Source organism: Gobio gobio (assembly GCF_949357685.1).
Source record: "Gobio gobio genome assembly, chromosome: 1".
NCBI classification, from domain to species: Eukaryota; Metazoa; Chordata; class Actinopteri; order Cypriniformes; family Gobionidae; genus Gobio; species Gobio gobio.
The window spans coordinates 63315092-63341133 of NC_137097.1; the positions used below are offsets into that span (position 1 = coordinate 63315092).

The window sequence follows — 26042 nt, forward strand, 5'->3', positions numbered from 1 at the left end:
AAGCCTCCAGAGGTCCGAATATGGCAGATTTGTGACTGTGCGCAGTAGTGATCTTGGGACCGGAATCTGCTCAGTAGAGAGCAGGAAGTAGAGACGCGATATCAAAAGTCCCGCCCACACTCTCGCAGATGCAGAACAAATCATTATGTTGGTGTGAAATAAACAGTTATGAAAATGTAGAAATTAAAGCTAAAGCTCCACTCTCCTCCAGAAAATCACGAAAAAAGTCTGTTGGTGCCTCATGGACAACTCAATCATGATGTCACAGCCCCCGTTTTTATAGCATCAAATAACTAACTAAAACTAAATTTATTTAAAAAACGAACACTTGAAATTAAATTGTGATTAAAAACTGCCTAAAATGACAGAAACCCACTTTGGGGAAAAATTATATGAAGTGTAATTTGATTGTTTAGTTTCTCGCATCCATTAGAATCCACGGAGGGGCGGGGGTTATGAGCTATACTGGGACCAACCACCTGGGGGTGATCGAGGCGCGTAGGCTTCAGTTATTTATAGGAGTGCTGCAGGCTTGTGTTGCACTGCATCTCTGAAGATGACTCGGGGATTAGAGACTCTGGCGGCCATCTTACCTGAGGGCTCTGGCGTGGCAGTCATCTTGCCTGAGGGCTCAGGTGTGGTGGCCATCTTGACTTCAGACTCTGGACTGGTGGCCATCTTTGCTTCAGACTCTGGACTGGTGGCCATCTTAGCTTCAGACTCTGGACTGGTGGCCATCTTGGCTTCAGACTCTGGACTGGTGGCCATCTTGGCTTCAGACTCTGGACTGGTGGCCATCTTGGCTTCAGACTCTGGACTGGTGGCCATGACGGGACGAGACTCTGAACTGGAACATACAAAACCTCGCATTGAATGACTCACTGGTGAATCGTGACACATTCCTTAACACGTTTCTGATTTTGAATAGTTTGGGACCCATTCCGATTGTTTTAGTTTTTTTTTCCGCATTACTCCATTTTTTTTTTTGTTGCTCTTAGATTTAAATAGTGTGTGTGTGTGTGTGTGTGTGTGTGTGTGTGTGTGTGTGTGTGTGTGTGTTAGGGTAGTGTTTCTACCATTGCATGTAAAGCTTTTCTACTGCCCTATTTCATCTCTCTTTACCAATAACAGCTTCCTCTGCCCCGTCCACTCAATCCACTGCCAGTAACTGCTCCCAGTGTGCAGTCAGTAACCACAATGCTTCCTATATGTCTCGGCTCCAATTACCATCATAAATATCAGTTGAAACATGATGTCTACGTGCATTAATGTATTGCTTGAGTGAGCACTGATTGAAGTCCATTCCTCAGAGGGTGATCAGATGTGGACAGATAGATAGAGAGAGATTTACTTTCTGTGTACTGAGGAGTGACAGAATAGATTGTGAAAGATGGAGTGCTAAGAGATACACATGAGAAGAGGCAAGAGAAGCTGAAAGAGAATGATTTTGTTCATGAGTGAGCGAGAGAGAGAGAGAGAGAGAGGACCAGATAAGACAAATGCAGCTGCAGAAACAAAGATGCTGTCTATGAATAGCCCATTTTTAGTGCAAAAGTCTAGATGCACAACCTAAATGGATTGTTCAGCATTACCAGCCCTGGACCCAAGTGTCTAAAATAATCCTGGCACTTTTCTCATTGAAGATAAAATGACAAACGCTCACATAAAGCTCTTTCTCAACGTGATGCAGGCCATTGCCTCAAAGTAGCCCGACATCAAGCACAATCAAATCACATGAACTATAAAAGTGTATGAAAACACTATAAATAAAAGCCAGTGGGATTCGATAAGAAAGCATAACGTCGCTGAGCCAGAGTCTGAGCTGTTCTTCTTTCTAGTAAAAGCAAGTCAGTGTCAGCCACGGCTGATGCCCGTTTCCTGATAGAGGTCAAGGCTGCAAACATTCAGAGAAAATTGATTTTAGAGGGGCTTCACAGCTGGAGTGACACGGCGTATTCACAGATAGACAGACGTCAGACGCCGTCTCGGTATTGTGAAAAAGAGCCTGACACTTCCCCCAGTCTAACCTAATATATGATTTTTCTATCCCAAATCTTTTTTAACTTTTTAGCGTTGACAGACAAGTCTCCAAAAAACGACACAATGCAAGTAGCGTACAGCCTCAGGGTGAATGCGGTTTAAACAAAATGCTCTATGGAATAGATTTCTCCTCTCTCCCACTAATGACTGTTTTTGCCTTTTCTATCAATGAGCATAATTATTATCCTCTCAGGATAATTTAATTAATCCAAAGAAATATAGGTGTAATACCTATGTTGGAGTGAATGTACCTTCGCAAGCTTCTGTTTGAACCTTTTATTGCTTTCCACTGTTCAATGCCACTCGTCTGTCTAGCAGGGCTGTTCTGCAAGGTCAACCACTGTAACCTGAAGATTGATTTTAAAAATTCTCCAGTGAATAATAAAAAACAATTACCAAATGAAAACATTGCTCGCATTCTTATCCTGTTTCCTACAATTAAACTTGTCATTTCATTTTCCCTCATTACCAGTGAGCATTCATGATATGTTTTAGAGAGGGGTAGAAATGGGAAGGGGGTAGAGAGGGGAAGAGAGGGGAAGAGAGGGGAAAAGAGGGGAAGAGAGGGGTGGGAAGGGGGTAGAGAGGGGTAGAAAGGGGAAGGGGGTAGAGAGGGGTAGAAATGGGAAGGGGGAAGAGAGGGGAAGGGGAAGAGAGGGGTAGGAAGAGGTAGACCGGGAGTAGGATGTGGCCAAAGAAGACGGGTACCAAATTTATCAGATGCGATTCTACTGAGGACCCATGGGTTGACATTGAGAGAGGCTGGACAGAGAATTCAGCCCAACCTCAGCAGATATAAAAAAAACAAACCTTTGAAAATGCATGAATGAATCGAATGATTTTACAAATGTGGAGAGAAATAAATATTTTCATCAATATGCAGTACTGGTCTTGTGTGTACTGTTTGGTCAATATATTCATATACTTTACTCTAACAATATCTCTGAAAAAAATCAAACCCAGATTATATCATTAGAAAAGTAGAAATTTTACAAGTGTTTACAGTAAGATTGAGAACAGCAGCGTGTGGATGGCCAGGAGGGTGAGGACGGTAATTTCCATTGTTTTTTTGTACTCTGATTTGTTTTTTACATACTCTGATGTATGGAAGTTACTTTATGTGTGTGAATGATAATGGTTACAATTTCCTTGGCAGTATGAGAGCAATGTGTGATGTCAAACCTTGGAGGCTACTCTTACCCTAAAATCCTAGTTCTTTTTTTTTTTTCAGTTTTATACACAATTGTATTCTGTTAGCTAGACAAAAATGAAGGACTGGGCTAAGACTGAAAGGTGGACATGAGGGATATTTCAATGGTCCTCTGCCATAGTGACAAAATATCTAAACATTTTGACTTGCAGTGCTTACACAATGCCAAAGGGACGAAGCATTTTGGGGGCACTGACTGTTTAAATGAGAAGGAAATTTAGTTTTGACACATGAGTGAACTGTTTTGGGAGAGGTATGAGCTTTTGCAGGTGAACCATGGTGTTGTGCCGAACCATCCACGTTATTTTGGCAAAAGCACCAAGAGTGTTGAGAACGTCCGGTCTGTTTCAAGAAATGAGCCAAAGCAATGAGAAGGATCTTTGCCATTTTGGTGGCACTGACTATTTATATGGGAAAGGAATTTAGTTCTGAAGCATGAGTGAACAGTTTTGGGAGAGATATTAGCTTTTGCAAGTGAGCTATAGTGTTGTGCTGAACTGTAAGACTGTTTTGCCAAATGATCTTACAATTTTGAGAATGTAATTTCTGTTTCAAGAAATGAGCCAAACCAATGGAGAAAAACTGTAATATATTGCCAGGCACAAAGAGGGAAAAGAAGAACTTCAGATTTATACCTTGGAAAGAACACAAATGGAAATCAGAAGGTGATAGATAGAATTAAAAGCCATATATGTCCATCCTTTAGTACTCAGCAGTGGTTCTCAATCCTGGTCTCCCTTATTTAATACACCCATTTTAGGACCTGAAGTACTGTACAAATGAGTTGAAATTAGTGTGGCTGATTAGGGAGGCATCCATATTATGTAATTTTGGGGAGCCTGCAGGACCAGGACTGAGAACCACTGGTGTACAACTCTGTTAGCCCTTCGTCACCCTTTCAATTAGCACCCAGTGTGTTGCATGTGTGAAGTAGAGCTTTCAGGCAAGAAAAAGCCCAGTTTCCAATGAAAAAAAAAAGTTTTTTTCCCAATGCTCATTATGCTCTTGTAGACTCGGACTACAGACGCACAGTGTCCTGGAAGGACCCAGCCTCTTGTCCAATGAACAGCGATCTTTGCTCCATTAAATTCAATAGGTATCTGCCATAGACTCCCAGTGAAGCACAGCTTCAATGGGGTTCTCCGGGCCATCTGTTCATGGAATCCTGTGCACAGATTAATTTAGATTAAAGTGGATCACGAACAATGTAATGTGATATTATACGCATTTTAGTACAACACTGACGTGATATTGTAAGCATTTTAGTACAATACTGATGTGATAGATAGATAGATAGATAGATAGATAGATAGATAGATAGATAGATAGATAGATAGATAGATAGATAGATAGATAGATAGATAGATAGATAGATAGATAGATAGATAGATAGATAGATAGATAGATAGATAGATAGATAGATAGATAGATAGATAGATAGATAGATAGATAGATAGATAGATAGATAATGAAATGTAACAAATAGGTTGGTGTAGAGAGAGATGGAGAGATGATGGTGGCGGAGAAGACAACTCTACAGTGACACAAAGGTAGCTCTTGATGACTCACTCCCTCCCTCTTTTTCTGTATCTCTCTTTCTCTCTCTCCAGTCTGGATTAAAATAACAGAGCCCCAGCAGCCCCAGCCTGCAGAGGGGGAGTTATGCTTTCCATCTCAGAGACAGGGTGATACGCTAAAAATACCCCTCTGTGTGTGGGCTGCACTAGGAGATCAGGGCGGGGGTGCAGCTCTGGAAGCTGGTTTGTACATTACAGGTTTGGTGTATGCAGCATGAGCGTCTATGTGCCGTCTTAAACACACGGGATGGATGCTTTTACTGGATCCGAGCCGGTGTCAATATCCCTGATTGGCTCATTACATGGATTAGGGTGTTAATTGTATTTCCAGTTCAGTTGCGATGTCTCTAATGGTGTCTCTGAAGGGCCTTTGTTAGACAGACCACTGCTCTCTCGATTATGGAATTGCTTCCCTCAGTAACTTCTTTGTCTTGGGCATTACATCAGGAAATGATGTTCGATTGGTGCTATTAACAAATCAATATGTCGTCATGCAGTGAAATGGAGCATCGCAGCTTACCTAAGGGTCTATTTTCGCTGGCGTAAGTTGTAAACAAAGCTCAGGACAACACATTTTTCAGATCAGCTGTTGTGTCTGAGAATGAAACTGTTTGGATTGTAAACAGTCCTTCGTCTATCTTCCTCCCAGTCCATTCATATTTTCAACCTACGATGTGCCATTAAGAAAAGTATCCTCCACCTGAAACCAACCAGTGAGGATGGAATTGCTCAAAGAGTTTTGAAAGCAGACGGATGCTGATCAGAAGCAACCCTCATTAAACCAAACACTTGTTCGGGGCTTCCCCCTGACATTTCAGCTCACTAAAGCTTGTTAAAAGATGCTGGAAACCAGATTTTTAATAGTTTCCCATTACTCCACATGGCCCCTAGATGCACAGGGACGATTTACATATAAAAGGTTATCGAGCTGAGCAACGCTAGGGAATGAGAGGAGCGAACGTAGCGGGGGGAGAGAGAGCCTTTGGGGTGCTGATGGCTGTACTCAGTAGGAATTAGTCAGATTTGAGTATTTAAGCAGGGAGCTGGCAGGCTGTTGTCCTCTTGGCTTGGCCAGTGCCAACACCACTGAGTAAGATTGGTCAATGCTGGTTACTGTGGCATGGCAGTGGGGTTCGCTGGGAAAATTTTGCTGTTATGAGGTCACAGCTGGGTGACACCGCAGGATCGGATTGAGAGGAGAGTGCTGCAGGGTGCCGAACAGAATAATTTATTGTGTATATGACGTGAATGCTGTTGACAACAAGGATTATATTTTAGGCATCATTTTTGAAAAGGAAACTTGTAAGGCTTTCTTTGTTCCCTGGAACACAAAGGATTGCGGGACCGGAACATCTTTTCCATTCCATTACAATAAATGGAGACTGGAACTTTTAGAGCTTCGAAAAGATATGCAAAAAAGTCATGAGAAGTTCACACTGTTATAATCTTCAGTAAAGCAAATAAATTATGCAGACTAGTTTTGTGAACCAGATCAACTGATTCATTTAAAGGGTCATGAAACCCCCTGTTTCAGCAACAGTCAGTTCTCACCACAGTTTGGAAAAATGCTATAAAAGTGGGCGTGGTTTAGAGGCGGAGTGGAGGGGGACGAGGGGAGACTGACAGCACATCAATGGCTTCTGATTCAGACAGTTTTATTTCGCTCTCATTAAAAGCATCAAAGCTTCCCACAAATGCATGCTGCAAATGACCACTAAGTTACACGCAACACAATATACACATGGATTTGTAAGCTCACCGTTTCACAAATACATATATATCCTGTGACACCTATAATTCAATGGACAATTAAATGCACAGCCATTCGCAATTTGTTCTCTGCATCGAAAATATACAGGTGCTGGTCATATAATTAGAATATCATCAAAAAGTTGATTTATTTCACTAATTCCATTCAAAAAGTGAAACTTGTATATTACATTCATTCATTACACACAGACTGATATATTTCAAATGTTTATTTCTTTTAATTTTGATGATTACAACTGACAACTAAGGAAAATCCCAAATTCAGTATCTCAGAAAATTTGAATTTTACTTAAGACCAATACAAAGAAAGGATTTTTAGAAATCTTGGCAAACTGAAAAGTATAAACATGAAAAGTATGAGCATGTACAGCACTCAATACTTAGTTGGGGCTCCTTTTGCCTGAATTACTGCAGCAATGCGGCGTGGCATGGAGTCGATCAGTCTGTGGTACTGCCCCACATTTTTGAATGGGTTTTGTTTCACAATCCTCTCCAGGGTGCGGTTATCCCTATTGCTTGTAAACTTTTTTTCTACCACATCTTTTCCTTCCCTCCGCCTCTCTATTAATGTGCTTGGACACAGAGCTCTGTGAACAGCCAGCCTCTTTTGCAATGACCTTTTGTGTCTTGCCCTCCTTGTGCAAGGTGTCAATGGTCGTCTTTTGGACAACTGTCAAGTCAGCAGTCTTCCCCATGATTGTGTAGCCTACAGAACTAGACTGAGAGACCATTTAAAGGCCTTTGCAGGTGTTTTGAGTTAATTAGCTGATTAGAGTGTGGCACCAGGTGTCTTCAATATTGAACCTCACAATATTAAAATTTTCTGAGATACTGAATTTGGGATTTTCCTTAGTTGTCAGTTATAATCATAAAAATTAAAAGAAATAAACATTTGAAATATATCAGTCTGTGTGTAATGAATTAATATAATATACAAGTTTCAATTTTGAATGGAATTAGTGAAATAAATCAACTTTTTGATGATATTCTAATTATATGACCAGCACCTTTATATGAACACACTGTTGCATAACATTTGATAACTTTTGAGGCTTATTTTGTGGAGTTTTTATAAGCCGTTTGGTCGGTTAAATGGCCTTAAAGAGCGGTTACACTCACAGTGTGGATGAATCGCGTTTGTGTGAAGACTCAGGATATATTTCAGAGAACGTAGGCAACGCAGAAACTCACACAAAGCGGAAAAAACACTCGTTTTTGATCCATTAATGCATCTCTCACTTACTGTGTGTGATCTCACTGTTTGAAGCACCAGTCAGAGGAAAATGCCTATCAACGCGTGCTGTTATGAATTAAGCAACGTGTCTTCTCATAGGACAAAAACACGCAGTCTCATGAATAATTATGAGACCGTACTATAGTACGAGAAAACGTCACAGCCTATGACGTTGACATGAAGACGAATTTAAACCAGGAAGTTGAAAATAGAGCCAAAAGGTTTAAAATTAACTAGTTTTCTCCCACATTCAAAACTAACACATGGTAACATTGTCTTCCATGATGTTCAACACACATGCTTCTGTTAAAATCTCAGAAAATTTGGTTTAGGGTTTCATGACCCTTTAAGGCCCCGATATACTCCTGGCAAAGTTCTTTTTTGTTCTTCGCTTTGGGGTAAAACGAAGTACAAAATATAAGAGCAGCGATATACTGTTAGCAAACATCCATCGCCACCCACACTGCTGAAAGCGGCGGTGAATATGTAAATATGTGCTGCACGCATTCCTCTCAATAACAAAATAAGCACACAACAAAAATAAGAAAACAGCAAGCATTTTTTAATAAAGCATAAGAAAAGCATCTGATCATAGCAACTTGGATTTGTTTGCACAAGCTTTGCAATTCGGAACTTAAAATCAAGCAGCTTTACCGTATTAAACATTAAAAACAGTGTCAGTGTCTCGTTTCATCCAAAGTACAGCTTCATTTTCTACTATTAAAAAAAAGCTCTCCGGTGTTTTCATGTTTTCACTCGCGGATGTCTGACTTTGACAGACTGAACAGGAAAAATTAACTTTCCACGTGAAAAAAGGTGGAGCCTTCATGCACACCTACCTATTATGTTTTCGCCACAGACCAATTACAAAGGTACAAAGGTGTTTACCAGCTCAAAGCGAAGATTTTATTCTAAATGACGTCACATTAGATTGTTCTTCAATTCTGCTTAAAGTATATCAGGGTCTTTAGTTTATGAATCAGGCGTTACTTTTTTTTTCATGAGCACACCAAGGAGCAATTAAGTAAATTAAGACTTTTGTTTATCACACAAAGCTACCGTATGATTTCAGAAGCCTTGGACTATACTGCACAAGATGTATGGACAACCGTTATGATACTTTAATGGTTTTGTGTCCTTTTTAAAGCTTGAAAGCTTCAGTCTTTAAGCACAGCCTTCTCTTTTTGTCTTCTGTGGAAGAAAGAAAGTGACACTTGGAATGGCATGAGGGAGTGTAAATGCTGACAACATTTTCTGGGGTGTATTTATAGCAAAGACCGGGTATTGTTCTTGAAGTTAGGAGTGTGGTGAGATCATTTGGCTAATATGAACTGATAGGTATCCCATGAGGATATGCATGAAAATAGAGATATCAATCAAAAGACAAATAAGAGCATGGATAACTGATGCAGTTTGGCTCAGGGAAATCGGAAATAGACAGTGAGCAGGATGGTAGTAAAACAAGTTTGTGGCAGCCTATCATGTCTTTACAGGACTCTGACTTTGCGCGCCACAGAAGAGTCACTCCATGTGCAAAGCTGAGGCTTATATGGAATTTGGAAAGGCATCCAGCCATAATATAGATAGTAAAAGCAATCTTCTCAATGGCTCTCACAGAAATGACGGTACAGCTGAATCAATGGTATCAAGGCTTTAAAGCCTCTTCCTGAGGGCAGATGCCTGGCTTGTCTGTAATGGTAGAGCTCTCACTGTTGGGACACTTTCAATGGGGTGCTTCTGATCCTGTCTGTCAGATAATCTGCTGTAATCCCCAGCTCTCTTATCTGACTGGAGCACGGTGTCCGGCAAGATGACTTCACGCCAGGAAGCGCAGCGTGGCCAGCCTGCCTCTTTCAGCCCGGCCTGCGTGTTTGTGCAGGACTTTGACACAGGGCACAGCCTCCGGTGCAGATCACAGCCGGCTTTCAGTTTCCATGTTTACCTGCCCTCTGGGAGCCGGTCATGCACCTGTCTCGAGGGAAGAGGTAGAACGCTGGAATGTCATGTGGGGGAACATCAGGAGCCTTGCAGGTTTCACTAAGACTCCAGCGGCTGGAAGAGAGTGTTCCACACGCTCCCTTAAATATCTCTGTGAGTCAGAGCCGGGACTGATGAGACACAGTTCGCTGTAAAGCACTGCCAAAGGGACAGAGCGCCACAATAAAAGCTCTATCACAAGGCATCAGCTGCTGATTAAAGAGCCAGCGATGTGACAGCATCATATACAGTCACCACTGATTTTATGATTGCCCCCCACTCCCCAACATCTCGCCCCTCCTCTAACCCCCTCCCTGCATGCAGCAATCCACCAGGTGCTAAATGCCCGGGCAAGGAGAGGGGGAGGCAGTCGTCGGGGGCGTTGGTGTGCACTTGGTGCACAGGCAACAAGCATCTGCGCTTGGCAGCAGAGAAAGTGGAGGCAGGAAATAACTGTCACTCTCCATTCAGGCTGCCATGCTGGGAACGGGCGAGTGGTGGTGGTTGGGGGTCGGGGGAGGCGTTAATCATTAACTGAAAGGGAGAGAATTAAGGTTTTTTGTCTTTTCTTTTTTTTCGAGAGGCCTTTTTTAAATTGCTCTTCCCACTTAAAGAATTCACCCTGCTCTGCTGATGGACTGCAGCGGTGTGCGCTGGGAGCTTGTAAATCAGAGTTTCCAGGGCCCAGGTTTTGTGTTTACTAAGAAATCAATAAGAGGGTCAATGGATGGATTGAGCCTGTAAATCCTTCATGCTGTCCCTCACATACTGTACACCAAGTTTTAATGAATTCAATCAGCTTCTTAACTTCAAAGCCTTTTAAAACCCAGAGTATTAATGGAACATAATCAAATTCCTTTATTATTGCTCTGCAAGTGAGACCGTTCGCAATCAGCTACCGGAACAATTTGTCTCGGCAAATGGGGAGTAAGTGCTACAGTATGTAGGGGAGAGCAGGGCACAACCTAACACGGGGGTTAGTTGAAAATCGCATGGTTTAACACTTTCCACACATGCCAGGATGACGAAACTTAGTGTATTTACTAGTTGCCATATCAACATTATTTAGAGGAAAAATTGCGTCAAAATTAAACACATTTTTGAAGATATCACTGAAAAATTATTTAACCATTTACATTTCTTACTTTAAAGGGTTAAGCTTTGTATCAGTAGAAACCCGGTAGTATATTCGATAGTATATTCTCATATCCCCCTGAGACAAGAGATGTGTGTATTTTATGTCTGGAAAAAAGCCTCCGATGACGCAAATATCGTCATTTTGCGTCATTGGAGGCTTTTTTGGCCAGGGCCCGGTTGCATGAAACCTCTTAAGTGGTTGTATCCCTTAGGGGGAAAAATCCCTGAGGCGAGGGATTTCTTTAAGAGCGTTGCAACAAACGTCTTAACCGTCACCATGGGCGTCACTAGGCCCTTTTTAGGGGGGCTTCAGCTTCAACCCCTAAAAGAATTGTGATTAACCTTTATAACATATGAAACTGGCGGGAGGCTTCAGCTTCGTCCCGCCTTTTAATCAGCGTGTTCTTCAATCCGCAGCGTTGCCGAGCAGAGCGCATGTCAGAAGCAGGGGTGTGTGTGTTGATCTGAGCTCTCATTGGTCTGTCACCGCTCGTCAATGTCAAAATATTTGAGAAAAGCAATCAAATCAGAGTAGGCGGGCTTTATGTACGCGCAGATGCTGCTGATGCTGAGCGCGAATTTTAGCAGCACTACTCAACGTCAAGTGCGAGATCTGTAAGTAGCTAAACTAAACGTTTCATATTTGACAGCTGCTTCTTTAAGTCAGAAATGTTAAACAAATGACAAAAATATTCAGGCAAATTAATAAACCGTTGTCTAATTTTGCAATTTTGAATTGAAATAGGCCTATGTAATGTCATTTTCTAATATAATTAACAAACAAGAAATATTAACAAAGCCGTTTTCTTCAGATTAGGCATAAGATTAATAGTAATGAATGTGTGCATATTGTAAATTAATATAACTTCATTTGTAGCATTCAGTCAATAAAAAAGCTCAGCTTTTTTTCAGCCTGTATTGGGCATAAGATTAGTAATGAATGTGTGCATATTGTGAATTAATTTAATACATTTAGTTACCTAGCTTTCCTATTAGCCTTCAGTAAATTAACATGTCTATGAAAATGATTCATAAAACGTATAAATATCAGTTAAACATGTTTTACTGTCTTCACTGACAAAAATGGAAAAATTTAATCAGTCATATCTGCCCACTGACATGGTTTTCAAGCTATTATCAAATTTTTTGGCGTTCAAATTTTTTGGCGTTCAGAACATCTTAAAATGAACATGTAGATCATGGAAATCAAAATTTTCTCAGGCGAACAAGCCCCCGAACCCCCCTAACCTCACATTTTGGATCTCTGATTATAAACCTGCCTACATTGTATGATTTAGGGATGTACAATATGGTCATGCAGAATAAGCCATTAATATTTGCTTTATAAGTAATAATAAACAGCCAATATCCTAATATGCATACTAATAAGCTACCAGTGAGAATTGGATCCTAAACTAAAGTGTTACCCTTTTTTTTTTCATACCCTCACTGGGGGCTGAGCCCCCCTAAAATGAAAATCCTAGAATCGCCGCTGACCGTCACCCTTAAGTGTTTAAACTAAGCTTTTCGCGATAGTTTCTGGCAAAACACGGCAATGGAGAAGCGGTTGCTTTAGTTACGAAATCTCACGCAATAAACAGAACATAACGGACCACTGACTTTTAAACAAGTTTGACATTTACTAAACTATACATACTACAATATTTGAGTTCTGGAGAATATTAAAGGCAGTCTGACGGACGACACAGAGCGTCCCCGAGCACATTGCTTTATGAGTCCAGCTACAACACCTGACCGCGGAGGTCCTGCCACACCACTCCTGCCGCTCCACTCGCATAGTTTTCCATTAAATGACAATGATGAGTCCAACTCGTTGTTATTTTAATTGATTGGTAATAATTGCACATCGGTAGGCTGCATTCTTTATCAATTAACATGAAATCATCCATCGCGATTGAGTTCAGCAGATGACTTAAGGGACCTATTTTGATCCCTTCATTTTTTAAGGGCTAAATGGTTTCTAAGGACTTTGTTGCAACGAATAACAGAACTTAAAGGGAAACTTAAGCATTTAAGGGAAATACTTAGTAACCGCCTTAAGATTCCTTAAGTGGACCCTTAGGGTTTTTTCTTGCAACCCATGTTTCACTAAGGGTACCCTTAACCTTGTAACTAAGGGTTTTCTTAACTTAAGGGCTTTCATGCAACTGGGCCCAGAGGCTAGAGACTACAGCCAGTAGAAAGAGCTGTTCCGCGTGTTTTCAACCCGCCCATAGGGGTGGGATCTCACTCACAGAATATAAAATGAGCACGGCCGCACGGACATTCATAACAGAGCGGTGCGGAGCAAAGCGAGTGTTCTCAATGAATTCCTATGAAAGTTAAGCTTCCATAGGCATGAACTGAAAATGCGCTGAAAATCTGAAAATCTTCCGTGATCATCTCCTTGCTCTCGTGATGAATGAAATCTGACTCCTGCTGTTGGTCTGTGCGGCGACTCTCATTCCGCTCATGCTGTATTGAGCAGACACTTTCAGTTTTTAATTGCAGTGTCTGTTGTCTAACTGAACTAAATGATTTTATTACTATAAAAATGAACACGATGGTGGGGCGGTGCCGCATTGGGCAAGTGATGTAACCAATAGCCGTGGCTTTGGGAGTGGCCTTGTTGAGCAGCGAAGCAAGTGCATTCTGGGAGTTGTGGTCTTTCATCCATATGAGCCAAAAATACATTTTCTGTCTTTTCTCAGTCTAGAAGGCACCAACTTCAAAAATAATTTCCCATTTTTTACTACATAAATGACCCAAATTTATATACACATGCATCTTTCCAGCGCTGAAGTGCCCCTTTAAGTTGATTTTTCATCTGTTTTTTTGTGTTTATTTGAAATAAGACAAATCTGATATTGTTTTAATCTTACATCTGTTATTTAACAGTTGATATTGTTCTTTAATGCTGATCTAACCAGCAGAAGACACGAGCCGCGGGTTAAATCCCAGTTGAGCAGGTGGGGCATGTTGTCACATTGTGCCCCTATTAGAAATATGCTATTATATTCTATACTTTTATGAATTATTTTGAGAAACCATGAGAAAAGGGTGAATAAAGACTGAGAGTCAATGTTCAGAAATGCTTAATTATTATTATGTTTTGAACTATGCTGTATAACCGTGTTTTGAGGAATTTGTTTATTTTTAATGATTAAAAAATGCCATTTTATTTAAAAAAAAAAGTTAATAATTGTATTTTATTGACAAAATATTTGAGTTTGTCTTGGATATTTTTTTGATTATATCAGGTTTGAACATTGAACATTTTACGCTCTCATTTGGTCATGTTACATTGTGCCCCTCACATGTTACAATGTACCCCACCTGTGGGACATGTTGTCACATTTCACTTCCATTCTTTCGGGGTAAATCAAGAAAAAAGTATACACCGTATTAATGAAACAAAACCACATCATTGTACTAGACGTGTGAAATCAATGTGGGGAAAAATAAATACTCTCCGAACCACAAGTGGATTTACACAAACTGAGAAAGTCAAAAAGCGTTAGGTTGTGCCCCGCTCTCCCCTACTTGAGGCAAGCTCTGCAAATGAAGTTTGGGAATTTGTGATTAAAAAGGGGCGGCGCTTACGATTGTGATCTTAAAGGAAAATGGGGGTAGTTTTAGCGTATGCGTCGTCTTTTAGCCCTTGTGACTCAAAGCTACTTTTTTTTTTTTAGAGCATTACACGCTCCATTACTCATAGGCCCAGATTTATATTCAATTAATTTCAAAACTGCCACCCAGAAAAGCTGTGAATGGAAGAATCATGCCTCCACTCATACTATCCTGGACCGCATAGAGGACGGTACAACATTTATCAAATTAATTTAATTGTGCTGTCACGTTCAGGCAGCCTCTTGGACGTTAGCAAGACATCCTCATTGTGTGAAGCCTTCAGGGGGCACAAGCGTAAGCTATTATGAATTTTATTTCTTCCCTCTGGACTTTTACCAAATAACAATTTCCTTTATTTTTAGACTTTGGTCCACATCAGTTTGAGCATCGTTGTATATGAAAGTGGTAATTGCTTTTCTTGTCTCCTGAAATTATTGTCAGATTTTTTACAGTTACTCCAAAGTCATTTAGCGCGAAGATTCATAAAGAGCCCAATCAATGCACTAGGGTTGGTTTTCAGAGGCACGGGGATGCGCTGACACTAATGTGTTATCATTTATAGGAAAGACTCACCCAGCTGGCACAAATCCTTTCCTCTGTGCCCCCTATGATCATCATGTCATTGTCCAGAGTGCTACTCTCCAGGGGTTCTGTTATCACCGAATGAAAGTGAGAGCTGCCAATGGCATATCCTGCAATCACAGCGTGCAAAAAAAAGTGTTGTGTGTGTATTTTCCGAGTGCATTATGTACAATGAAAGTTTAATACATTTCTGAGTACTGAAGCAAGATAATTGCTGCTGCTTTTCCCACAATTAATTCATGCGCATCAATACACTGCATTTGCACATTTGCACACGTACTTGTGTACCTCAATGTAAGTCCTATTTATAATAATTATTAAAAAAGACAAATATCTGATTCCTTCAATTCTTGGAGCTCCGTTTTGAATTCCCGAGAGTTAGCGACGAGGTACTTGACTTGACAGTTCCACAGCGCACACACACACAAAAACGCCTTTGATTGTGTGTCTATGAGTGTCTTTATAAACAAATGAGAACTCCAATATCCCAGCATGCATTCTGCTTGCTTTTTTATTCTGGGCTGAGTCACAGCCATAGACACAAATTACAGAGAGGGAGGCAGTGAAAGGCAGAGATCTTTGAGAGACAGAAGATAGAGACTGGTAAAAAGCCAGAGAAGGAGATAGAATGAGGGTGAAGGAGAAATAGAAGGGCTCGAATCTCAACACAAGAAAAGGGAGGAGAGGGGGAAACTGGTTGACAAGGCTTCTCATTTCTTATTGTTCACTCCTTTGTGGATAGTCTCTGAGCGGCACAAATGTCACATGACTACAGGAGGCATTAAAGTGAAGCACAGACAGAAAAGCAGGAGCATTCGTGTGCGCCCACACATTCACTCTCTCTCGCACACACACTACCTTCCACAGGCATGAATACAGTGCAAGAAAAGCAACACACTCTGAGCGAAAGGCGCCGTGTTAATGCTGGAAAAAAAGAACGTGTTCTCCATAAAAATAGGAAATGGGTTTACAGAAAGCTGCTATTTCTACTGCGCAGGAAAGCCTAAGCCTAAGACTGCTGAAGTTATGCAGACAGTGACAGGAAGTGGTACGTTGACTCTTTAAGGTCAACCGTGTGTTGCCATCTGTAATTGGTGTTGTTGCTGGAAAAAAATAAAATGGTTTTGGAAGAAGCTGTACATGCACCTAGGGCATGCAAATATTTAGATAGGCCATGAGTCACCCCCCTCCCGCTTGCTCTTCCTCTTCTCCTTTATGTTTTTGCTCTCCTCGCTCCCTTTTTCAAGAGCACGCACTCCATCTTCTCCTGTCACTTAAGACGCTTGGTGTTCTCAATTCTGTGAGAACTGGAAAAAACGGAAGAAGCAACTGTAAAAAGGAAGGCAAGGAAGGAAAGAGAGAGGAAAGACTAGGTGTAGGTCAAGAGCCTGAGGCGGTGTTTGTCTCGAGGGGCATGTAGGGAGGACAGGTAAGGCCTGTTTACTGTGGATTCACATCACACAGGATCTCTAGAGAGAAGGGACAGCACCTGATAGAAAGAACCAGCTCGGGCTCGTTTCAAGCACTGTTGCACTTGACGTCTGTGTGATAAAGGAAATGTAAACAACCGGAATAAAATGACCGACTTGAACCGAGCCGTAGTCCAGAACAGCAGCACAGAAACAGGAGCTCTCCATAGCCACAGGCTAAAACTACCTTCAGTTCTGCAGTTAGGGGCAGGAGACGAGCTTGGATGCCTCATGCGCTGTGTGTGGGAAGAGGGGTTTTAGTATTTTGTCTGTGAGAAGCGAGGGAGTGAGGGGGAGGAAGAGTGACTGACAGCGCGAGAGAGAGAGACTGAAGTCTTGGCAGGCGCCTAGTTCTGACGCTTCACTTCAGAAGTGTAGGCTTTGGTTTGAGGTTTCTCTGGTGTGGTGTACCCATAATTCCCGGCATGACTCAGAGGAACCAGAGGAATTAGGAACCATGCTAGAGTATTTGGCCTTTCTTTTGCTTGGCTCCTCTTGCACAATACCCATAACCCCGCGACGAGCTCCACGGGCAGTTGCTTTTTCAGACATGCGAGGCTCCATTACAGAGTACAGGAGCACAGGTGATCCCAGTCAAATGCTTCCTGGCATCCAGACCCTCAGATGGGTGCGCAAGGATGAGCTGTGTACTTTGCACTGTTGTTGGCATTCTCCCTATCCATTATTATATTGCTATTGCAAGTAGGATTTGGTGACATTAAATGTCTTGTTTACAACTGGCGAATGACCTGCAATAGCTCACTTTCAGCTCTGCCGTCATTAGGCTCTCCAGATGACTAGTTTTCATTCGTTATCACAGAGCCATGATAACTGAACAAATACAGTAGGTATTATAACCCAGATGGGGTCAGACACCGCATCCGGTGCATTTCCACTAGTCACATGTTTAATGCTAAAACTGTGCGGATTAGTCCTTTCACAGATGTCCACGTTTAGTGTAACGCTTAAAGGAGTAGTTTGCCCAAAATTAAAATGATAGCTTTATTTACTCACCCTCATGTGGTTTCAAATACAATTTTTTTTTTCTGTGAAACACATAAAGGACAAAAAAAGTGAAGTGTTAAGAATCAGAAGTGTTAAGAACTTCTCAAATTTCTCTATTTTGCATATTTGAACTGACATATCACATTCAGTTACCAGAACCAACTTACACTTGTGCATTATCCAAAGCTTTGCAACTTACACTTATGCATTGTCCTTACATTGCATTCAAGGTATATATTTTTCCATGGGAATCAAACCCATGAGCTTGCTGTGGCTCTACTGTTTGAGCTACAGGAATGCAATTTTGTTTTTGTGTCAGTGACATTAAACCTTCTGTGAAGGGGAAGATTAGAAAATAATTTATTATTATTATTATTATTCTGTTCCCAAGATTTGGAATAAACACCTAATTCCTTAGGGCTATTTTGGTGTTTTTTACGGTGGCCTAGTAGTGCACAACACAACGAAATATAAAAACCAAACATAAGTTCACAACACAACGAAAACAAGCCACAACACAACGAAAAAGCCACAACTCAAATAAATCAAACCACAATACAACAGAAACAAGCCACAACACAACGAAAAAAGCCACAACACAACAAAATCAAGCCACAACACAACGGAAACAAGCCACAACACAACGAAATCAAGCCACAACACAACGGAAACAAGCCACAACACAACGAAAAGGCCACAACACAACCAAATCAAGCCACAACACAACGGAAATGCTCCCAACCAATCGGGGGCACTCGGAGCGCGGTAAAGTTGCCACTGTTCTATAGAGTCGGCAATCTTACAAAGAAATCAATACCACAATTAGTTTTAACAGTATGTAGGCTAACCATTGTTTATCGATATGAAATATTAATTTAAAAATCACCTACCTGCATTATAGCTGCATATTTATGCTCGAGAATGCTTTGACCCGATACCACGGCGCTAAGGGAACGCCTGCCAATTCCACCAATTGGTTGAAACGTATAATTTGTATGAATTAAAATTGCTTTTAACATTTAAAAACAGACATGTTAAAATTCCACAGCTTGATTGTATTGGTAAATCTGACTTAATAATGCACAAAAAAAATTTGGAACTTGAAAATTTAAAAAATGTCAATTTAATTCATACAAATTATATGTTTCAACTTGGTGGAATTGGCAGACGCTCCCTTAGTGCCGTGGCAGCGGGTCAAAGCGTTCTTGAGTATAAATATGCAGCTATTTTGCACGTAGGTGATTTTGAATTTATATTTCATTTCGATATACAACTGCACACTTAAAACTGATCGTAGTGTTTAAATATTTGTAAGATTGGCAAATCTATAGAACAATGCAAGGAAAACTAACTTTACCGCACTCCTAGAGTCCCCTAGTGGTTGTGTTGTGGCTTTTTCGTTGTGTTGTGTCTTGATTTCGTTGTGTTGTGTCTTGATTTCGTTGTGTTGTGTCTTGATTTTGTTGTGTTGTGTCTTGATTTCGTTGTGTTGTGTCTTGATTTCGTTGTGTTGTGTCTTGATTTCGTTGTGTTGTGTCTTGATTTCGTTGTGTTGTGGCTTGTTTCCGTTGTGTTGTGTCTTGATTTCGTTGTGTTGTGGCTTGTTTCCGTTGTGTTGTGTCTTGATTTCGTTGTGTTGTGGCTTGTTTCCGTTGTGTTGTGTCTTGATTTCGTTGTGTTGTGGCTTGATTTCGTTGTGTTGTGTCTTGATTTCGTTGTGTTGTGGCTTGTTTCCGTTGTGTTGTGGCTTGATTTCGTTGTGTTGTGGCTTTTTCGTTGTGTTGTGGCTTGTTTCCGTTGTGTTGTGGCTTTATTTTGTTGTGTTGTGGCTTCATTCCGTTGTGTTGTGGATTTATTTCGTTGTGATGTGAACTTATTTATGCTTTTTAAATTTCGTTGTGTTGTGCACTACTGGGCCACCGTAGTTTTTGTCCTTTTTGGAGCTTGACAGCTATGTGCTATTATTGTATGGAAAAATATCCTTTCGTAGTTCACTGATTAAACAATCATATGGGTTTCGATGGCATTAGGGTGAGCAGATAATAACGTTTTTAATTTTTGCGTGAACTATTCCTTGAAACCACAAAGTGCCCATAGAATATAAATTGAAGATTCTTCTCTGATTAGGCTGGTGATTTCCTTTAATGGTTGTTCAGGGTGACACAGTCTCCATCAGCTCTTTATACATTCAGAGAGCGTTTGCTGTCTCTCGAGTGAGAGGCAATCATGATTGTTTGTGTTCCACATCTCTATTTGTGCTGTGTTGGCCAGAGACTGGGAATCTAATGTAGCCACGGGCAAAGCATTGTTTGAGCTAAATGACAAGACGAGCATTTTTACTTTCTCTCCATGTCATTTTGGTTTCTCTCTCTCCACAGCTACGATGGGGAGAATGGGCCCTCTCCTGGCCGCAGCCCTATGGATTCGCAGGCGAGTCCTGGGCTGGTGCTCCATCCCTCCTTCCCTCAGAGTCAGAGAAGGGAATCTTTCCTCTACCGCTCTGACTCTGACTACGACATGTCCCCTAAGACCATGTCACGAAACTCCTCCATCAACAGCGAGGGGTAAGCCGTCTCCCTCAACACACAGCACTACTGTCTTCACTTTTCATTTCTAAAAGGCCTCCGAGGAAGTTCTTTTATCCCAGAATCACCATGCAGCATTAAGCACATCAACTAAATCCCTCTTTACCCGTCTCGCTGTAATGCTGTTACACCCTCGGAAATGCTCACGCTCTCAGCACGCAGCAGTGACCACCGTGACTGCCCCCTCTGGATTATGGCCATAAAAATGACATCTAAATCTATTTCCTCACACCTGGGGATGATTCCTTGCTTCATCTCAATACTATAAAAGACCATTTGTAAACATTGACCAAAATGTATAGTATTTTTTTTCAGTTTCCATTTATTGGAACTGCTCTTTCCTCTTTCTGCAGTCATGCTGAAGATCTCATAGTCACCCCTTTTGCTCAGGTAAGCCTCTGTTGTGCCTGGCAAACAGTATATAATGAGTGCTAATTGCTTGTCATGACTTGCTGAGCTGGAGTTGAGTGAAATCCTGCTGTTCACCTGCTCTCTCTCTCTCTCTCCTCTCTCTCTCTCTCTCTCTCTCTCTCTCTCTCTCTCTCTCTCTCTCTCTCTCTCTCTCTCTCTCTCTCTCTCTCTCTCTCTCTCTCTCTCTCTCTCTCTCTCTCTCTCTCTCTCTCTCTCTCTCTCTCTCTCTCTCTCTCTCTCTCTCTCTCTCTCTCTCTCTCTCTCTCTCTCTCTCTCTCTCTCTCTCTCTCTCTTCAATGCAGGTGTTGGCTAGTCTACGAACTGTCAGAAGCAACTTCACCATTCTCGCCAATGTCACGACTCCCACTAACAAGTCAGTGTTTAGCTTTGATGCAACAATTTCTATATTTCTACTCTGCCCCCTTATGGCCACCAGTGTTTCCTTTTCAATAAAGCATTTTTGCATTTTATTCATGATGAATAAATAAAGATAATGTACAAGCATATTTACATTAAAAAAAATATATAATATAAAATACATCTTTTTACGCACACACGTGCGCGTACACACACACACACACACACACACACACACACACACACACACACACACATATATATATATATTATATATTAGGGCTGTCAAAAGATTAATCGCGATTAATCGCATCCAAAATAAAAGTTTGTGTTTACATAATATATGTGTGTGTACTCTGTTAATTATTATTTATATATAAATACACACACATTCATGTATATATTTAAGAAATATTTGCATGTATATACTGTATATACATTTATATAATATATATAAATATAAATGTTTTATATATAAAAATTATATTTTTTTCTTAAATATATACATGCTTGTGTGTGTTTTTATATATAAATAATAATTAACAGAGTACACACACATATATTATGTAAACACAAACTTTTTTTTTGGATGTGATTAATCGCAATTAATCTTTTGACAGCCCTAATATATATATATATATATATATATATATATATATATATATATATATATATATATATATATATATATATATATATATATATATATATATATATATATATATATATATATATATATATATATATATATATATATATATATATAATACATACCAGTCAAAAGTTTGGAATCATTAAGATTTTTTAAATGTTTTTAAAGAAGTCTCTTCTGCTCACCAAGGCTGCATTTATTTGATCATAAATACAGAAAAAAACAGTATTATTGTGAAATATTTTTACAATTTGAAGTAACTTTTTTTCTATTTGAATACATTTTAAAATATAATTTATTTATGTGATTCAAAGCTGAATTTTCAGCATCATTCCTCCAGTCTTTAGTGTCGCATGAATCATTCCTTCAGAAATCATTCAAATATATATCTAATATCTAATATGCCGAATTTGCTGCTCAAGAAACATTTATTATTATCAATGTTGAAAACAGTTGTGTAAAAAAAAATTTCAGGATTATTTAATGAATAGAAAGTTCAAAAGAACAGCATTTATCTGAAATTAAAAGCTTTTGCAACATTATAAATGTCTATATGGTCACTTGATCAATTTAATGCATCCTTGCTGAATAAATGTATTAATTTCTTTGTTCTCCCCCCAAATCTTACAGACCTAAAACTTTTGAACGGTAGTACAATGTTACAAAAGCTTTATATTTCAGATAAATACTGTTCCTTTAAACTTTCTATTTATCAAAGAATCCTAAAGAAATATTTTACACAACTGCTTTCAACATTGATAATAATCATAAATGTTTTTTGAGCATCAAATCAGCACATTAGAAATTGAAATTCACATCAAAATTCAGCTTTGCATCACAGGAATGAATGACATTTTAAAATAAATTCAAATAGAAAACAGTTATTTTAAATTTCAATAATATTTCACAATATTATAGCTTTTTTTTATTTATTTTTTATTAACATAAATGCAGCCTTGGTGAGCAGAAGAGACTTCTTTAAAAACATTTTTAAAAATCTTAATGATTACAAACTTTTGACTGGTGTGTGTATGTGTGTATATATATATATATATATATAGTAAATCGATTTTTTTTGTGCGTAATATTTTACTTTATTTGCCCGGTTCATAACAAGTGCAGCTCTCCTGCCAGTGAGCAATGCTAATTGGATTTACACCAGTGGAGGGCGACCTCTACCACTATCATAATTGTAATTATATTTTTGTCCACAGGAGGTCACCAGTGACCAGCCAACCCACGGTTCCCCCAGCAACGCTCTCAGGTATGTTTACTGTACTGTAACTTAGTCACTGGTGAGCTTTCTATCTCCCACACTAGCACTCTCCCACACAGTGTCTCTCACATTACGCATACACTTCCTCTTGTAGACACTGTTGCCAGTAAAATGCATTACAGCATCAGAAATAGTGGAGCCATATGGGAAACAGGGGCTGGAATCTAACCAGATGCTTTAACTAGCCAAATTACAGCCCTCAGACGCTAGTTTAAATGAGAAACTCTGAGGCATATAAGCAGTGAAGGTACTGCACATGTTTTTATAATTTTAATATATTTAGGATATCACTTTAACAAGCCCTCATCAGATCTTTTAAAGGTCCCGTTTTTCGTGTTTTTTTTTAAGCTTTGATTGTGTTTACAGTGTGCAATATAACATGTGTTCATGTTTCGCGTGTAAGAAAACACAGTATTTTTCACACAATTTACTTATCTGTATACTGCTGTTTTCACTGTCCTCAAAACGGCTTGAAAGATTTCCCTGTTCTATGAAGTCCCTCCTTCAGAAACACGTAACGAGTTCTGATTGTGCCAGCGGTTCCCGTGTTGTGATTGGACAGCAGCTTAGCGCACGCAGAGCGCACGTTACCGGAAAGGTCAAGCCTCTCACCATAACGGGGATGCATGCGCTCAATGATCTCTAAGTACAGTGTACCTGGGAAAGCCAAACAAAGGTGACTTGACTCCGGGATGAAAATAACAGCGTCTCGGCGACATGGCGACAGACAAACTATACAAACGCAACCGAACGCAACACTTCCTCTTATCCACGCGGGAGCAACAAGACCACGCCCCCTTTTTCGCGCGTTCTTGTGGGCGGAGGTTAGTCGACATACTGCTCTACTGACGTCATTAAAGCAGGATGTACCAGGATGTAGTCCAAACCGGCCGTTCGCTGTAGGCTTTGAAAGGGAACTTCTGTTAAATAAAATATCTCGCTTGGCATTGAACTTTGAGCTTTATAATTTTACAGGTATTATAAACACTCTAACAGCAACATTACACACTAACTAAAGTTTGAAAAATGGGATCACGAAGAACAGGACCTTTAAAGGTAGGGTAGGTAGGATTTGGTTAAAAAAATTTTTTTCCATATTTGTCTAAACTTTCTTTATATATCAATACATAATTAAAATGTAAGTACTCTGAAAAAGAAAGTATGAAAATTTACCTCTCACGACTGTTTTAAAGACAGATCATTATTTCCATTCACTCCACCTTCACCCTTCTGGGCTCTTTCCAAAGCCACGCCCCCAAAACACATGAACGCGCCACGCCGACCACGATCAGCTCAGCTGAAAGACGCATTATTTACCTGAGACGAGCGGAGAAGAAGGAGCGGAGTGCATGTAGTGACATAATGTCAGAATCACATATCTACATATATCACAATCTAACTTTATCATTATGAATATAAACAAATAAGATGTCTTTTAGTACTCACTATCAAGCTAGAAAAACGATACTAGTAAAGTTTAAAATACACACACAACACAGTGTCTACGACACACACAGATACAAGATAAAAGCATCAGTAAACATAGGTAGAGAATATAAAAACAAACCGCGGAAATAAACGTGCAGGTAAAGTTCCCGGTGAACATGGTAAAAGAGAGGGTAGTAGCTAAAGCTAACTTAGTTCTAAAAAAAAGTTCCTGGATGCGGTGTACTAGCTTTTACACATGCATTTTGTTATCTAAAGTTACATTTTGTGAAATTCAACACGACAGCGATCAACTTGAGCTAAGCATATTGAGTATTTATCATCTCTACTAATGGCTCGCTAAGTGTATAACATTGTAACTTTATGCTAAGTAATGTTATGTTAGCTATATTAGGCAGCTACGTGTGCTAGTGATACATGCTTCATGAAAACATAAACCAAAACAATTTATAATCAAAATGAAAGATAACCTGTCCAGCAGAAACACAGCCTCTTGAACTCAAACGGGTGCGCCAGGGTTGCCAGGTTTTCACAACAAAATCCGCCCAATTGCTACTCAAAACTAGCCCAAAACAAGCCCAATCGTGTTTCTCCGGTAAAAATCGCGTTTTGGGGGTAAAATATGTGTCTTTTTTGGTAGGGCTGCCTGCTAAAATTCGCAAATCCCGGGGAAAAATGTCACATAATTAGGGTCGCTTCAACCCGCGGACATGAAAAATAGCCCTCGGCAACAGTGTTGAAGTAGCCCGACTTGGCAACACTGGGGCGCGCGCATGTGGGCAGATCCTGGAGCAAAAGCGGCGGTAGCCATGGTAGCGAGAGAGAGTGACAGTCGCCCAAGCCAATCACTTGTTTCGGCCCGAACAAAAATAATGAGCGGTGTTTATTGCAGATTAAAAAGTCTAGAGTCACTCGATTTTTATACTCTCTTTTTCAGAGTACTTACATTTTAATTATGTATTGACATATAAAGAAATTTTAAACAAATTTGGACAAAAGTGTTTTAGATCATTCTTACCTACCCCACCTTTAATAAAAGAGAAAACAAGTAAATTAAAGTGATCTGGTTGTTATGTTGCTGTCGTGTTCAACAGTGCTGCAATTGTGTCTAATTACAACATGATTTTTCAGCATTGCGTATTGAGGCTAATCACATGCATTTCTTTTGGAAATAATAACCAATCAGAGGTGTTTACGGGTAGTGGTAAACCACTTAGTATTGCTCAAAATGCTGACTGAGTTTATTTTAGCGCAAGTTTACACATGCACAAATCCTCTCATTATAATCAACAAAGCGGAGACACAATGTGACTAAAAGATTCAATGTGAAGTTTAGTCATATTCATTGATTGACTTCACAATTCAGTGCAAAAAGTATAGACTAAAAATAGACAAAAAATTACAAAAGCAGATTTTTTTTTTATGAGCCAAGAAGTGCTCCTTTGCCACCATCTACTGGTTATATTGGTAATTTCATGTATATTTTTTTATGTATTAAAGGTCCCATGGCATGAAATTTTCATTTTATGAGGTTTTTTAAGATTAATATGAGTTCTCCTAGCCTGTATATCAGGGGTCTTCCACTAAAATTGCTTGAGGTCCAGTAAATGAACCCTCCTCACCGGCCGAGGTCCGGACAATTATATACCTGAAAACAATAATTTATTTTTATTGCCAGACAAAT

General features: G+C 39.9%; 1 protein-coding gene across 1 annotated transcript in view; it reads left to right on the top strand.

The window, feature by feature from the left end:
- The first annotated feature begins 20016 nt into the window (after nt 1-20016).
- Nucleotides 20017-26042, top strand: part of pde4a (phosphodiesterase 4A, cAMP-specific) — a 34230-nt gene continuing 28204 nt past the window's right edge. The window contains 5 exon segments of the mRNA XM_079834538.1: nt 20017-20195; nt 20570-20606; nt 20930-20995; nt 20997-21004; nt 22851-22900. Of these exon segments, the coding sequence (XP_079690664.1) occupies nt 20050-20195; nt 20570-20606; nt 20930-20995; nt 20997-21004; nt 22851-22900 (307 nt within the window). The 5' untranslated portion in view covers nt 20017-20049.